The sequence below is a fragment of the Cervus elaphus genome, chromosome 31 (genome assembly GCF_910594005.1).
Source record: "Cervus elaphus chromosome 31, mCerEla1.1, whole genome shotgun sequence".
In the NCBI taxonomy this organism is placed as follows: Eukaryota; Metazoa; Chordata; class Mammalia; order Artiodactyla; family Cervidae; genus Cervus; species Cervus elaphus.
The window spans coordinates 41577378-41592553 of NC_057845.1; the positions used below are offsets into that span (position 1 = coordinate 41577378).

At 39.6% G+C, this 15176-nt stretch overlaps 1 protein-coding gene, 1 long non-coding RNA gene and 1 pseudogene across 2 annotated transcripts; all 3 read left to right on the top strand.

The window, feature by feature from the left end:
• The first annotated feature begins 4 nt into the window (after window positions 1-4).
• Window positions 5-4198, top strand: LOC122687310 (annotated as a pseudogene).
• Window positions 4199-5641: 1443 nt separating this feature from the next.
• Window positions 5642-15176, top strand: LOC122687581. The gene is made up of 3 exons (XR_006339176.1): window positions 5642-5722; window positions 10738-10860; window positions 15127-15176. It is a non-coding gene; the product is annotated as an uncharacterized LOC122687581 (long non-coding RNA).
• On the top strand, window positions 9241-10212 carry LOC122687579 (olfactory receptor 5H8-like). Its single transcript, XM_043893156.1, has one exon. The coding sequence runs from the start codon at window positions 9277-9279 to the stop codon at window positions 10210-10212; it is 936 nt and encodes a 311-aa protein (XP_043749091.1). The 5' UTR covers window positions 9241-9276.

Below are 15176 nucleotides of genomic sequence, written 5' to 3' on the forward strand. Positions count from 1 at the left end.
TGTAATGATTAGTATCCAAATTTTTTTGTACTTATAATGTCCTATAATTTTGGGACTTATGTTAGCATCTAATAAATTTCCTAAATACTTTTTACTTCTTATTACAAAATTTTTATTAAACTGTTTATATAATACCAAAATAAAGCAAAAAACAAATGCAATCATTTTATATGCTTTTATGTTCTAGAACATGACTAAAAATGCATAAAGTACTAAAATAGTGAAGTTACTCTAAGGGGGAATTGTTTATGGTATCTTTGATTCTTATAAACCATAGACCTAGAGACAGAGACTCTTAATACTTTTAACTCCACAGTGGAGGCAGGTTAGTATTTGATTGAACAGAGGCAAATCCCAGGAATTTCGTCTGCCGTCAAAGGTCCCATATTCCACTTTATTTAGGCTATGGTAACTTTCATCATGAGAAATGCTGGGCTGGAGGAAGCACAAGCTGGAATCAAGATTGCTGGGAGAAATATCAATAACCTCAGATATGCAGATGACACCACCCTTATGGCAGAAAGTGAAGAGGAACTAAAAAGCTTCTTGATGAAAGTGAAAGAGGAGAGTGAAAAAGTTGGCTTAAAGCTCAACATTCAGAAAACTAAGATCATGGAATCTGGTCCCATCACTTCACAGCAAATAGATGGGGAAACAGTGGAAACAGTGTCAGACTTTATTTTTTGGGTCTCCAAAATCACTGCAGATGGTGATTGCAGCCATGAAATTAAAAGACGCTCACTCCTTGGAAGGAAAGTTATGACCAACCTAGATAGCATATTAAAAAGCAGAGACATTACTTTGCCAACAAAGGTCCATCTAGTCAAGGCTATGGTTTTTCCAGTGGTCATGTATGGGTGTGAGAGTTGGACTATAAAGAAAGCTGAGCACTGAAGAATTGATGTTTTTGAACTGTGGTGTTGGAGAAGATTCTTGAGAGTCCCTTGGACTGTAAGGAGATCCAACCAGTCCATCCTAAAGGAGATCAGTCCAGGGTGTTCATTGGAAGGACTGATGCTGAAGCTGAAACTCCAATACTTTGGGCACCTGATGTGAAGAGCTGACTCATTGGAAAAGACCCTGATGCTGGGAAAGATTGAGGGCAAGAGGAGAAGGGGACGACAGAGGATGTGATGGTTTGATGGCATCACCGACTCAATGGACATGGGTTTCGGTGGACTCTGTGCTGCAGTTCATGGGGTCGCAAGGAGTTGGACATGACTGAGCAACTGAACTGAACTGAACTTCTTTGGTAATCACCTGTCATATCACACAAAGAAAAGGAAAAGCAAGGAGGAAAAAAAATGGCATGGGAGTAAGACAGTGAAAACAGAACTACACTGCAGGAGATGATCTTAGCTTAGAGTGATGCTTAGGAAAAGGCAAAGAGGCATGTTTTCTTTCATTGTTTATGACTTCTACAGTCCTTTTTGTGTCTGTATTTTATTGATCAATTTCAAAAGCTTCACTAAGAAAGCTAGCAGATTGCATCTGGCTGTTAGTTTTGTCATTTTTAGGTGGCCTTTTCCATGCTATAATTCATAATGCTTTTTTAATTCAAATTAACTTTCTGCAACTCCAACATAGTACATAAATTTTACTGTGATATAATACACAGTGATATAACATTGTTTAAGATTTTCTGCACTGACCCTTCCATTAAATTTCTGGTGATATTTATTTTCTCTGGGTCTATACAGGTGTCCACTATTCTCATTGTTCTTGCCTCTTATACACTTGTTCTGTTTACAGTTTTGAAAAAGAAGTCTTTACAATGCATAAGGAGGGGCTTCTCCATCTGTGCAGCCCACCTGCTATCTGTCTCTTTATACTATGGGGCTCTTCTATTCATGTATGTGCACCCTGGATCTGCACAAACAGATGATGAGGATATGATGGACTCTCTGTTTTACATTGTCATAATCCCTTTGTTAAATCCAGTCATCTACAGCCTAAGAAATAAGAGAGTTGTAGACTCACTGGCAAAAATAGTAAAATGCTTAGAATTCATACTAGTATCAGTCCTCCTTCACTAATACAGTCATATAATATCACAGATTAGATGGTGCTATATGACAGTTCAGTTCAGTCACTCAGTCACGTCCGACTCTTTGGGGCTTCATGAACCACAGCACGCCAGGCCTCCCTGTCCATCACCAACTCTTGGAATCCACCCAAACCCATGTCCATTGAGTCGGTGATGCCATCCAACCATCTCATCCCCTGTCGTCCCCTTCTCCTCCTGCCCTCAATCTTTCCCAGCATCAGGGTCTTTTCCAATGAGTCAGCTCTTCGCATCAGGTGGCCAAAGTACTGGAGTTTCAGCTTCAGCATCAGTCCTTCCAATGAACACCTGGGACTGATCTCCTTGAGGATGGACTGGCTGTATCTCCTTGCAGTCCAAGGGACTCTCAAGAATCTTCTCCAACACCACAGTTTAAAAGCATCGATTCTTTAGTGCTCAGCCTTCTTCACAGTCCAACTCTCACATCCATACATGACCACTGGAAAAACCACAGCCTTGACTAGATGGACCTTTGTTGGCAAAGTAATGTCTCTGCTTTTTAATATGCTAATCTATAAGAATTTTGAGTCACTATGTTGTATACCTGAAACTAATATGTGAAACAGAAAGTCGCTCAGATGTGTCCAACTCTTTGCAACCCCATGACTATATAATCCACGGAATTCTCCAGGCCAGAATATTGGAGTGGGTAGCCATTCCCTTCTCCAAGGGATCTTCCAACCCAGGGATTGGAACTAACATATTATATATCATGTGTGTGAGTGCTAGGTTGCTTCAGTCATGTCTCACTCTTTGAGACCCTACGAGCTGTAGCCCTCTAGGCTCCTCTATCCATGGGATTCTCTAGGCAAGAATACTGGAATCAGTTGCCATTTCCTCTCCCAGGGATCTTCCTGAACCAGGAATTGAACCTGTGTCTCTTATGTCTCCTGCATTGGCAGGTGGGTTCTTTACCACTAGCACCACCTGGGAAGCCCATATCATGATAAATGTGGCCACTTCTCCTTCCAGGAAACCAAGCAGGTAGACTGCTCAAAGTTTTGCCCAATGGGCGGATATTCCATCACTTCTGTCCTACAGGTATGTCACAGAGAGCGTCAGTAGTGCTGTAGTTGTCCACCCTCAGATGGTGTCTTCATGTGGTACAGAATCATTGTTTAATCAGCTCCAGGTAATCTCTTCCTCTTTCCATGGATTATAGAGACCAACCCACAAGGCCATAGTGCAGGCTGGGCTAGAGAAGTCATTGAAGCAGGTATGGAGATCATGTTTCTTCAAGAAACATACTGGTGCCCTGAGGGCTTGCTCAGGCCAGAGTGGGTACATTTCTCTTCCATTTGACAAAATTATGGCAGTGTAGTGCCAATTTTATGGCTTGGTGGGTCATATAACACCAAGTTTATGAAAAGCTATTCCGGTCTCATGGAAAACTGGCATTTTAACCAGCATTTTAAATGTTTAAGCATTCAGCCTCTAAAAATTCAGGTCAACAGCAATTTGTCACAAGGAGAGTAGTTATTTGCAGTGGATGCAGGCCTTTGCTCCAGAACCAAGGTTCTGCTCTACTTTTTACCTATGTGTGTGCTAGTCAGTCAGTCATGTCCAGTTTTTTGCAATCCCATGGACTATAGACTGCCAGGTTCCTCTGTCCATGGAATTGTCCAGGCAAGGATACTGGAGTGGGGAGCCATTCCCTTCTCCAGGGGATCTTCCAGACCCAGGGATCGAACGTGGTTCTCCTGCACTGCAGGCAGATTCTTTTCCATCTGAGCCACCAGGGATGCCCAAGAGGCCTGCCAGACTCCCAAGTGCATCCTTATCTGCCACTGCCACTCCAAGCACCAGAGTTTCTGTGAGATCATGTGGTTCAATTGGCTGAGCAGTTTGACAGCAGCCTGGACCTTTTGTAAACGTTCTCCTGTTCTGAGCCACACTCAAAGCTAGCAGCTCTGGCTGGAATGGGCTGGAATAACACACCCAAATGACGATGGTGTTGTTTCTAAAATCCACAGGGTCCCCTTAGGTGTTGTGCCCCCTTTTTTTTTTCTTTTGTAGGAGGTGCCAGATGTAACAACTTATCCTTCACCTATTAAAATGACTAAAACTGAAAAGACTATTCATACTAAGAGCAGCAATGCAGACCTTTGTACTCATTCATGGACCACAAAATGAGTTAAAAGGTAATTATACAAAACTGATGGAGAAGTAAATGGGAACCCAGTCCAGTATTCTTGCCTGGAAAATCCCACGGGCAGAGGAGCCCGGGGGACTACAGTTCATGGGGTCGCAAAGAGTCAGATATGACTGTGTGACTGCATACATACACAACTGAAGGGGCAGGAAATTGTTGCGTTTGAGTTATGCTGAAGCTACTAATGCACAGTATATTGCTTACTCCATCCTTCGCTGTTTTCATACTGACTTCTATTTGGTCTATGGTGTTTGTTTGTTTTTTTTTCATGCCTTTTTCTGCTTTCACTAGCATACTTCTGAGAACACAGGATTACTGATTAATGAGTCTACCAAAGTCTATGCTCTTTGTTTTTTTTTTTTCCTAGCTACTAAGTTGGTCCCAAGTGGAGGTTAAACATTTTTCTATTTTTCAGATATCAAAACTAAATATTATCATTTTCATATTACACTACTTTGACATAAATAATGACATTATATTTATAAATAAATGTTCAATGGCAACGTCTCTGTTAATAATTAGAGGCAAATCTGAACATGTAACCCTCATGTTCAAAATCCCTCAATAGTTTCCCTTTCAATCGAGATAAAGAACAAAGTCCCTGAAAAGCTAGACCTGCAAATGAAGGAAGACCTTGAGGAGTGCAAATGTTCAGAGGTATAACCTTGTTAGAAATGAAGACACTCAGGACCAGTTCTAACCTAGTGAAACAGAATGTGCATTTTAAGAAACTCACCAGGAGATTCACAGGACCTGAAGTCTGAGGAGCACTGATCTAGGCTACTTCCCATGCATTCTTTTTTTTCATTTTTCTTTTGCGCCTCTCCCTGACCTATGCCTAGGGAGAGTTCTCATCAAATTTCATTGTAAAGTGGAAAGTTAGAAATAGGCATGGAATATGAGCTATAGTCTTCATGGGGAGGACAACTTACTTGGGGTTGGCTCTTAAAGGGAATTTAAAACTTTGGCTTCATGAAAACCAAGTGTGACTAGTTAAACCAGACCATACTGACCAAAGCACGCACAGTATCAAAATTCACAGATAAACTGGAGTTTGTATAAACATGTTAGAAATGTCATCTGTGATGTAAGTAGTGCAATTCCAATTTTTAAAAAATCTGGAACTGTCAACACTGATTTGATTTTTATTTCAGAGTCTGTAATGCCCTGTGGTATTGACTGGATTTGTCATAAATGTTCATGTCCATAATACCCAGTGGAAAAGCTTAGGACAGTTGTAAAGAGAATCCTTGGGAGCTACCAGGGGAATTTAGTTTTTTCACTTCCTCCTCTGGCAAAAGCACACAGTTATGTAATTGGTTGATGTTGTTCAAAACAAATTCATATAAACAACATTTTCCTGAGCTTGGAAAATGAAGATTCCAAAACGAATCAGCGTGCAAACTGATGCTGCCTATGTAGAATCACTGAAGTGTTCCTGTACTATTTTTTACTTCAGAAAGTAAAAAACTGAAAAGATCTCCACTGTTTCTTAAGAGATATTGGTAAGAGTGAATGATTTCTATAATACTCATTGTTTTTTATACAAAGTTAAAATACTATTAAATTTATAACAACTTTGATTTCATTCATAAGCCAATTGAAGCCAATGTACAGCCAACTGAAAATGAAAAATGAACAGTGAATAATCTGTAACTTTTATTATTGTGAGTAAAATCTGGATGAGAAAAATAGCTCTAAGACTACATTATATTCCTTAATGATATATAATTATTCAGTTAGAATAATTACAATGACTCTGTAGGATAAGTTTTGGTGAAGTAGAATGTCAAAAAATTGAAAGTGAGTTTGGGGATTTAAGTCATAATCTGTCCTGTATAAGAAATCCTCTGATAATTGTACTCAAAACACTCATTTCATTTTGTTGCTGTTGTTGTTCAGTCACTAAGTCATGTCCAACTCTTTGCGATGCCATGGACTGCAGCACTCCAGGCTCCCCTGTCTTCCATTATCTTCTGGAGTTTGCTCAAATTCAAGTCCATTAAGTCGGTGATGCTACCTAACCATCTCATCTCTTGCCACCCCTTTGTCTTTTTGCCATCAATCTTTCCCAGCATCAGGGTCTTTTCCAAAGAGTTGGCTCTTCACATCAGGTGGCCAAAGTATTGGAGTTTCAGCTTCAGCATCAGTCCTTCCAATGAATATTCATTTAATTAACCACATTAACAAATTAAATTTTAAGTTAATTTGCTTAAACCATAACCTCTCTTTCCTTTCACCAACTTCTGACAATAATTTCATTGAAAAAAATATATATATCTGGAAAAATTCAGAAGATATTTCCCAGTGCTCTTTTCAGCCTTATGACTCAATAATCACCCACACATTGAATTGAAAATTTGATTTTCATTAGTTATTGGAGACTGCATGGAACAAAATCCATTCCAAATATACATTTAACAAATCCAAATTTTTGGATTGGTTATTTATGTTGCCTGTATTAAGTTCCAGTATTTGCCTCAATTTTTTCTGCTATCAAACTGGTAGAAAAACAGAATCTGTCAGGTAAACCCAGCAGAATTTCTAGGGAAAGTCAGCTGTAATCATAATAATAATAAAGATACTGTGCAGTGGTAGAATATTTACCAACAATGCAAATTTATAAAGTAAAATTAAAATGAAAGTCTCTGTTCCATATACAAATTCCATAGGAAATAAACGGGGTTTTGAATAAAAGAAAAAGGATTTATAGTACTGATGGCTTTTAACAAAAATCAAATTTAAGACAAATATTTGAGCCATACCTCTAGCCTTTCCTTATTTCATCTAAGCTTTTCTCTGATACTTCCTCGTTCCCTCTTCAATGCCTTGTCTATCCTACACTTATCCATCTGTATCCCTTCTCCTCTTTCTGCTTCTTGTTTCCTTCCCCCTCCAAATTTCCCATTCTATTCCTTTATCCTCTTTCTTCTCAATGCCTGCCTCTCTTTCTTTTGAAAATTTAATGGCATGGTTTCTCAAGACAAAAAATAAATTGCATCTGTCTCCACATCTCAGATACTCTCCTTCATTCCTCACTGCTATGCCACTTGCTTCCCACTCATTACTCATTATTATCTGACATCTGTTCTGTCACAAATGGAAACTCGTCTCACTAAAGCCATTACAAATCTCTTAAATCCAACTCAGTGATTTCAGCTCACTCTTTTTCTTACCAAATAAACTGTACTTTCCTTTGTCTTTTTTGGGCTTTCTACTCTTTAGGTTCATAAAACTACCCTTCTAATTCCCTCCTGCTTCTCTAGTCACTGTTCAGTAGCCTTTTCTGGTCTTTTCTTGTCCCTCCTTGTGTGAGCCAGTGTTCCTGGTTGCAACGTGAAATGAGTTAATTCAATGGAAATTAGCTCTAACAAGTAAGTGCTAGGGAAGTTACATAAATCCACTGGACAAATGGGCAGGAACACACAAAAAAAGCAGTTGAACAGATAACCACCAAAATCATATTGCAGCTCTAGCTCTGTGAGACCTGTTGCCATTGCTGCTGAATTTGAATGCTACAGGTCACAATGAAAATGCCATTGTTGTGGGTGCAGGATGCATTTTGGCATCATGATATTGCAACTTCGTTGACTTGGAACATCTCTTTTCTCAACATTTGACCTCTTTCTCCCCTCTTCATATCCAAATTCAGTGTAGATGAGTTTGAGTGGCTAATGGTAGATCTGGTCCCCTCACTCTAGGTTCAGGGGGTAGAGAAGGTCAGTTTTTAGAATTTTGACTTCTAGAGTGAATGCTAATTTTTATCTAACACCAAGAGTCATATGGCAGAAAAGAGAATCAAACATTATTAACTAATACGTGATGGGTATCTATTTTAACACCTCCACATGTATTTTCTCTTACCTTATCCACACTGTCCACTGTCTTCTGGATAGGCCATACATACTATGCTTTCAGCCACCTCAATGTCTCCTAAGTCATTATTTCTTTTAAGCTCTTATAGATTATTATTGCTGAATATATGTCACTTTGATATTCAGAAGAAGTTTCTTGCAAAAACTGGCCTCTGCATCTGAATTTTCCTTAATTTTCCATGATCACCTAGTAAGACACCAAGTGACTTTCATCTTTACTAACCCACTCTTCCGGCTTCCCTGATAGCTCAGTTGGTAAAGAATCTGCCTGCAATGCAGGAGACCCTGGTTTGATTCCTGGGTCAGGAAGATCCGCTGGAGAAGGGATAGGCTACCCACTCCAGTATTCTTGGGCTTCCCTTGTGGCTTAGCTTGTAAAGAATCTGCTGCAACGCAGGAGACCCTGGTTCGATTCCTGGATCAGGAAGATCCCCTTGGAGAAGGGAAAGGCTACCCACTCCAGTATTCTGGCCTGGAAAATTCCATGAACCGTATAGTCCATGGGGTGGCAAAGAGTTGGACACGACTGAGCAACTTTCACTGACCCACTCTTCATATCTCATGTGTCACCAAGTCCCAGTAACTCTACATTGTGATTTATTTTGATCTGTTTCTTTGTGGTCTCAAAACTCCCAATGTCATATCACATATGAACTAAAAACTTCAGATACATTTACATCACTTGGGGAGCATTTATAAAGTGCGTATTATTAGATGCCATTTATGACGTGTATGGCAGTGAATTCATTTGTTAAACCAGGCCCTTGTAACATTTTTACTTCTGATGCTACATCCATAACTAAAACACGGGATTTCTCTACCTTAGTAGTTTTCCCATAAATTTGCCCATGTTCAGAATATCTTTCCTCTATTCTACATCTGTTCATCCCCACATACATTTTGAGATACAATAGGCAGTTGGTCAAAAAGCTTGTTTGGGTTTTTCCATAAGACCATACAGAAAAACTGAACAAAATTTTCAGCCAACATAATAGTTGGTTTTTTCCAGCACAATAATTTCCCCAAAATACTTTTCATGTATTTCAGTAAGAGTAAATAAAATAAAGGGCACTCTAGTGTATGTTTTTATTTCTATTATCATCCTGAAATTTTCTTTTTAAATGACTGATGACTGTCCTTTTTTCATCTACTGCGCTGTATTTCAGAGGCCATCTATTAAGGATATGGAAACAAAAAATGCAACAGAGCTGACAGAGTTTGTTCTCACAGGACTTACATATGAACCAATATGGCAAGTCCCCCTGTTCCTGCTGTTCTTGATGATATACCTCATCACTATCATGGGAAACCTTGGTCTGATAGCTCTCATCTGGAAAGACCCCCACCTTCAAATTCCCATGTACATATTCCTTGGGAATTTGGCCTTAGTGGATATCTGGCTATCCTCCACAGTGACTCCCAAGATTCTGGTCAACATTATCACCCAGAATAAGAGGATATCTCTCTCTGAATGCCTGGTGCAATTTTTTTCATTTGCAGTCAGTGCAACTACAGAATGTTTTCTGCTGGCAATGATGTCATATGATCGTTATCTAGCCATATGCAACCCACTACTTTATCCAGCAATTATGACTCATAGACTATGCATGGGAATGTTAGTCTCATCATTTGTTGGTGGCCTTTTTCATGCCTTAATTCATACAGGCTTTTTATTAAGATTAACCTTCTGTAATGACAACATAATACATCACTTTTATTGTGACATCATGCCATTGTTTAAAATTTCTTGCACTGACCCTTCTATTAATGTTCTGATGATATTTATTTTCTCTGGCTCAATACAGGTGTTCACCATTCTTATTGTTCTTATCTCTTATACAGTAGTTCTGTTCACAATTTTAAAAAAGAAGTCTGCACAAGGCATAAGGAAGGCCTTCTCCACCTGTGGGGCCCACCTTCTCTCTGTCTCTTTATACTATGGCCCTCTTCTTTTTATGTACGTGCGTCCTGGATCCACACAAGCAGATGATCAGGATATGATGGACTCTCTGTTTTACACTGTAATAATTCCTTTCCTAAATCCAATTATCTACAGCCTGAGAAATGAAAAAGTCATAAATTCACTGCTAAAAATATTAAAAAGAGACAGTAAGATTTAATACTAATATGTGTTCTCATATATGAAAGCAACATAAAATTATGTCAATTAAATGTTTAATTGTGTGTAATGTTCAAAGTTTTTTGCATTCATAACTGTTCTATTATTTTAATGACTTAAGATTTTAGTACCTAATAAATGATTTTAAATATTTGTATCTATTATTTAAACACACAGGAAATTTTAATCAAGTCTTCATATCATACTAAAATAAGCAGAAATGAAAGTATTTTACATGCTTGTATATTCTTCATTGTGGTTTTATAAGTCCATTTACTAAACATGTATTAAGCACTAAAATTGTGCTGTACCTCTGAAAAGAACTCAAATATGAGGCCTTTGATCATAATCAGCCATATAGCCTGGAGACTCATATTACACATAGTTCCAGATAGTAAGCATGTTGTGTTTGAGTGAACAGAGACAGATCCCAGGAAAGCTGCTGACCATCAAAAGGTCTTCTATTCCACTTTATTTAGGACATGGTGAGCTCACTTCTTGTGTATTCAACTCTCATTTGACACAGAAGAATAAACACAATGGGAAAGCAATGAAGAAAGCATGAGAAAGAATTCAAGGATTTTTGACCTGACCTTCACCATTGAAGGATTCTGTTAACTCAGTCTGCTTCTATGAGGAACAAAAAGGGGTGAGTTGCCTCTCACTGCCCATAATGCTTTCTAAGGCCCCTTCTAGCTATGCTTGTTGTTGGGTAGTCTGAAAAGCTTCACTGTGTCAGAAAGCTAACAGTTTAGCTTGAGGGCCTAATTTGAAATGGGCATGGGGAAGAAACAAGTGGCAGAATAGGAAGGAAATGTTCTCAATCTTTGAAATCTGCCAACTGGCACAGTGGTAAAGAATCTGCCTGCCGATGCAGGAGGCACAAGACATGCGGGTTCGATCCCTGGGCCAGGGAGATCCCCTAGAGGAGGAAATGGCAACTCCCTCCGGTATTCCTACCTGGAAAATTCCATGAACAGAGGAGCCAGGTGGAACAGTCCACAGGGTCACAAAGAGTCAGACAAAATGAGCACATGAGCACACAAGTGCAAACTACTGTAGGGACTGAATGTCAGTTTTCCCCCAAATTCAAATGTTGAAGCACCAACCCCTTAATATGGTGGTATTAGAGTAGACTCTTTGCAGGTAATTAGTCTTAGATGAGGTCACAAGACCATGAGGCTCAGATCATGAACTCCTTGTTTCAAAATTCAGACTTAAATTGAAGAAAGTAGGGAAAACCACTAAACCAATCAGGTATGACCTAAATCAAATCCCTTATGATTATACAGTGGAAGTGAGAAACAGATTCAAGGGATTAGATTTGATAGACAGAGTGCCTGAAAAAATATGGACAAAGGTTCATGACACTGTACAGAAAGCAGTGATCAAGACCATCCCCAAGAAAAAGAAATGCAAAAAGGCAAAATGGCTCTTTAGGAGGCCTTACAAATAGCTGAGAAAAGAAGAGAAGTTAAAGGCAAAGGAGAAAAGGAAAGATATACCCATTTGAATGCAGAGTTCCAAAGAATAGCAAGGAGAGATAAGAAAGCCTTCCTAAGTGAACAATGCAAAGAAATAGAGGAAGACAATAGAATGGGAAAGACTAGAGATCTCTTCAAGAAAATTAGAGATACCAAGGGAATATTTCATGCAAAGATGGGCTCAATAAAGAACAGAAATGGTACAGACCTAACAGAAGCAGAAGATATTAAGAAGAGGTGGCAAGAATACACAGAAGAACTATACAAAAAAGATCTTCATGACCCAGATAATCATGATGGTCTGATCACTCACCTAGAGCAGACATCCTGGAATGTGAAATCAAGTGGGCCTTAGGAAGCATCACTACAAACAAAGCTAGTGGAGGCGACGGAATTCCCGTTAAGCCACTTCAAATCCTAAATGATGATGCTGTTAAAGTGCTGTACTCAATATGTCAGCAAATTTGGAAAACTTAGCAGTGGCCATCGGACTGGAAAAAGTCACATTTCATTCCAATTCCAAAGAGGGGCAATGCCAAAAAATGTTCAGACTACCTTACAATTGCACTCATCTCACAGGCTAGGAAAGTAATGCTCAAAATTCTCTAAGCTGGGCTTCAACAGTACGTGAACCATGAACTTCCAGATGTTCAAGCAGGATTTAGAAAAGGCAGAGGAATAAGAGATCAAATTACCAACATCTGTTGGATCACAGAAAAAACAAGAGAAATCCAGAGAAACATCTATTTCTACTCCATTGACTATGCTGAAGCCTTTGACTGTATTTGGATCACAATAAACTGGAAAATTCTGAAAGAGATGGGAATACCAGACCACCTGACCTGCCTCCTGAGAAACCTGTATGCAGGTCAAGAAGCAACAGTTAGAACTGGACATAGAACAACAGACTGGTTCCAAATTGGGAAAGGAGTATGTCAAGACTGTATATTGTCACCTTGCTTATTTAACTTATATGCAGATTTCATCACGCAGAATGCGAGGCTGGATGAAGCACATGCTGGAATCAAGATTATCGGGAGAAATATCAGTAACCTCAGATATGCAGATGACACTACCCTTATGGCAGAAAGCGAAGAAGAACTAAAAAGCCTCTAGATGAAAGTGAAAGAGAGAGTGAAAAAGCTGGCTTAAAACTCAACATTCAGAAAACTAAGATCATGGCATCTGGTCCCATCACTTCATGGCAAATAGATGGGGAAACAGTGGAAATGGACAGACTTTACTTTTTGGGTCTCCAAAATCACTGCAGATGGTGATTGCAGCCATGAAATTAAAAGATGCTTGCTCCCTGGAAGAAAAGCTATGACAAACCTACACAGCATATTAAAGAGCACAGACATTACTTTGCCAACAAAGGTTCATCTAATCAAACTATGGTTTTCAATTAGTCATGTATGAATGTGACAGTTAAGATTATAAAGAAAGCTGAGCGCCGAAGAATTGATGCTTTTGAACTGTGGTGTTGGAGAAGACTCTTGAGAGTCCCTTGGACTGCAAGGAGATCAAACCTGTCAATCCTAAAGGAAATCAGTCTTGAATATTCACTGGAAGGACTGATGCTGAAGCTGAAACTCCAAAACTTTGGCCACCTGATGCAAAGAACTGATTCAGCTGAAAAGACCCTGATGCTGGGAAAGATTGAAGGCAGGAGGAGAAGGGGATGACAGATAATGACATGGTTTGATGGCATCACCGACTTGATGGACATGAGTTTGAGCAAGCTCTGGGATTTGGTGCTTGACAGGGAAGCCTGGTGCATGGCAATTCATGGGGTTGCAAAGAGTCGGACAGGACTGAACGAATGAACTTACTAACTGAGGTCATTAGGGTAAGGCTTTTCATGATGGGATTAGTCCCCTTATAAGAAAAGAGAGAGACAAGAGAGCTAACTTTCTCTACAGGGGTACTCAGCTAAGAAAGGCCATATGAGAAGGCAGCTGTTTGCCGGCCAGAAAGCAAGTTCTCACCAGTACAGTGTTTGTTGGACCCTTGGACTCAGACTTCCCAACCTCCAGAATGTAAAAAATCAATGTCTGTGATATAAGGCCAAAAATCTATGATATTTGATTATAGCAGTGTGAGTTAAAAAAAAAACACTATTTTGAAACAATCAGTGGAAAAACATTTTACAATATTAAGATATTTAGAGAACAAAAAGAATTTCTACAGATCCACTAGTTCCCACGTAAGTAGCACTATAAAAATAGTCTGAAAGCTTCACCCTAGTGTATCATTTGTATTCCAGACCTACTCCTCCTTACTCTCCTTGTGGAGTAGTCCTGTTTCCTCTTGGTAGTTGCCATCTATCACCTCAGTCAGCACAGTAACTCCTTCGTTTGTTTGATAACACAGAGGAATGCAGATTCAAAGGTAGTGAGTGGGAGTTTACTTTCAGGTCAATGAAATCATAGTCTGTGTCTGGGTAGAAACAATCCTCCATTTGGAAGTGAGAATGCAACGCCAGAAGGGCAGAAAAACATAGGAACAAGAAATAAATATTTTGTAGTGGTCACTAGGGATAGCAGTCACTGCTGCTACTCCCATTCTGCCCCTTGATTCCTAGACCCATGGAACAGTATCATACACTGGTGTTTGGTTCAGAAACTTCAGCTTTCTGAAGATACTTGTCCTAGCTTTGTGAGATATTGCCAGATAGTTCTGCTATAACTGAAGCTTTACAATGGTCATTTACCATTCTATCAAACTATATGCTTCATGGTGCACAGGGAAGGCCAATGAATTCCACAAGCATGGGCGCACTGCCACACTTATTTTGCTCTGAAGTGAGTTCCTTGACCATAATCAGTACTGTTAAGAACATTATGACATTGGAATGGGAATTCTGTTAGAATAGGCTGATAATTTTGGCAGAAGCATTGACTACAGGAAAGTCACATATCTAGACATATCTGTATCTAGAGTAAGTATCTATTCCAGTAGAACAGATCACTTTCATTTCCATTTCCTTTTCCACTTCCAATGTAATCATGCTGCCACCAAATACACGACTGATCACTCTCGTGAATGATGGTGCCACATGAAGGATGTAATATTGGTCTCAGCTGCGGCCGTGCACCCAGCAGAGGACAGAGCCAAGCTTAGGGACTTAGGGAGGGAAAGTCAATAGTGTTGAGCCAATCGATCATCTCAACCCATGCCACCATGGCCACTTTGTCTAGGAGCCCATTAAATGATAGGGCTTCCCTGGGGCCTCAGCGGTAAAGAATCTGCCTGAAAGTCAGGAGCCGCAGGAGACGTGGGTTCAATTCCTGGATAAGGAAGATCCCCTGGAGGAGGGTGTGGCAATTCACTCCAGTATTCTTGCCTGGAGAATCAAGGATAGCTTCTAAGATTCCCCTACAAGGCCTTCGACAACTAACACCAAAAAAAACATGTCTTTTTCATTATAGGGGACTGGAATGTAAAAGTAGGAAGTCAAGAGATACCTGGAGTAACAGGC

Bases quoted from the DNA above. Each gene is read 5' to 3' on its own strand.
- LOC122687579 (XM_043893156.1), top strand. From the start codon at position 9,277: ATGGAAACAAAAAATGCAACAGAGCTGACAGAGTTTGTTCTCACAGGA.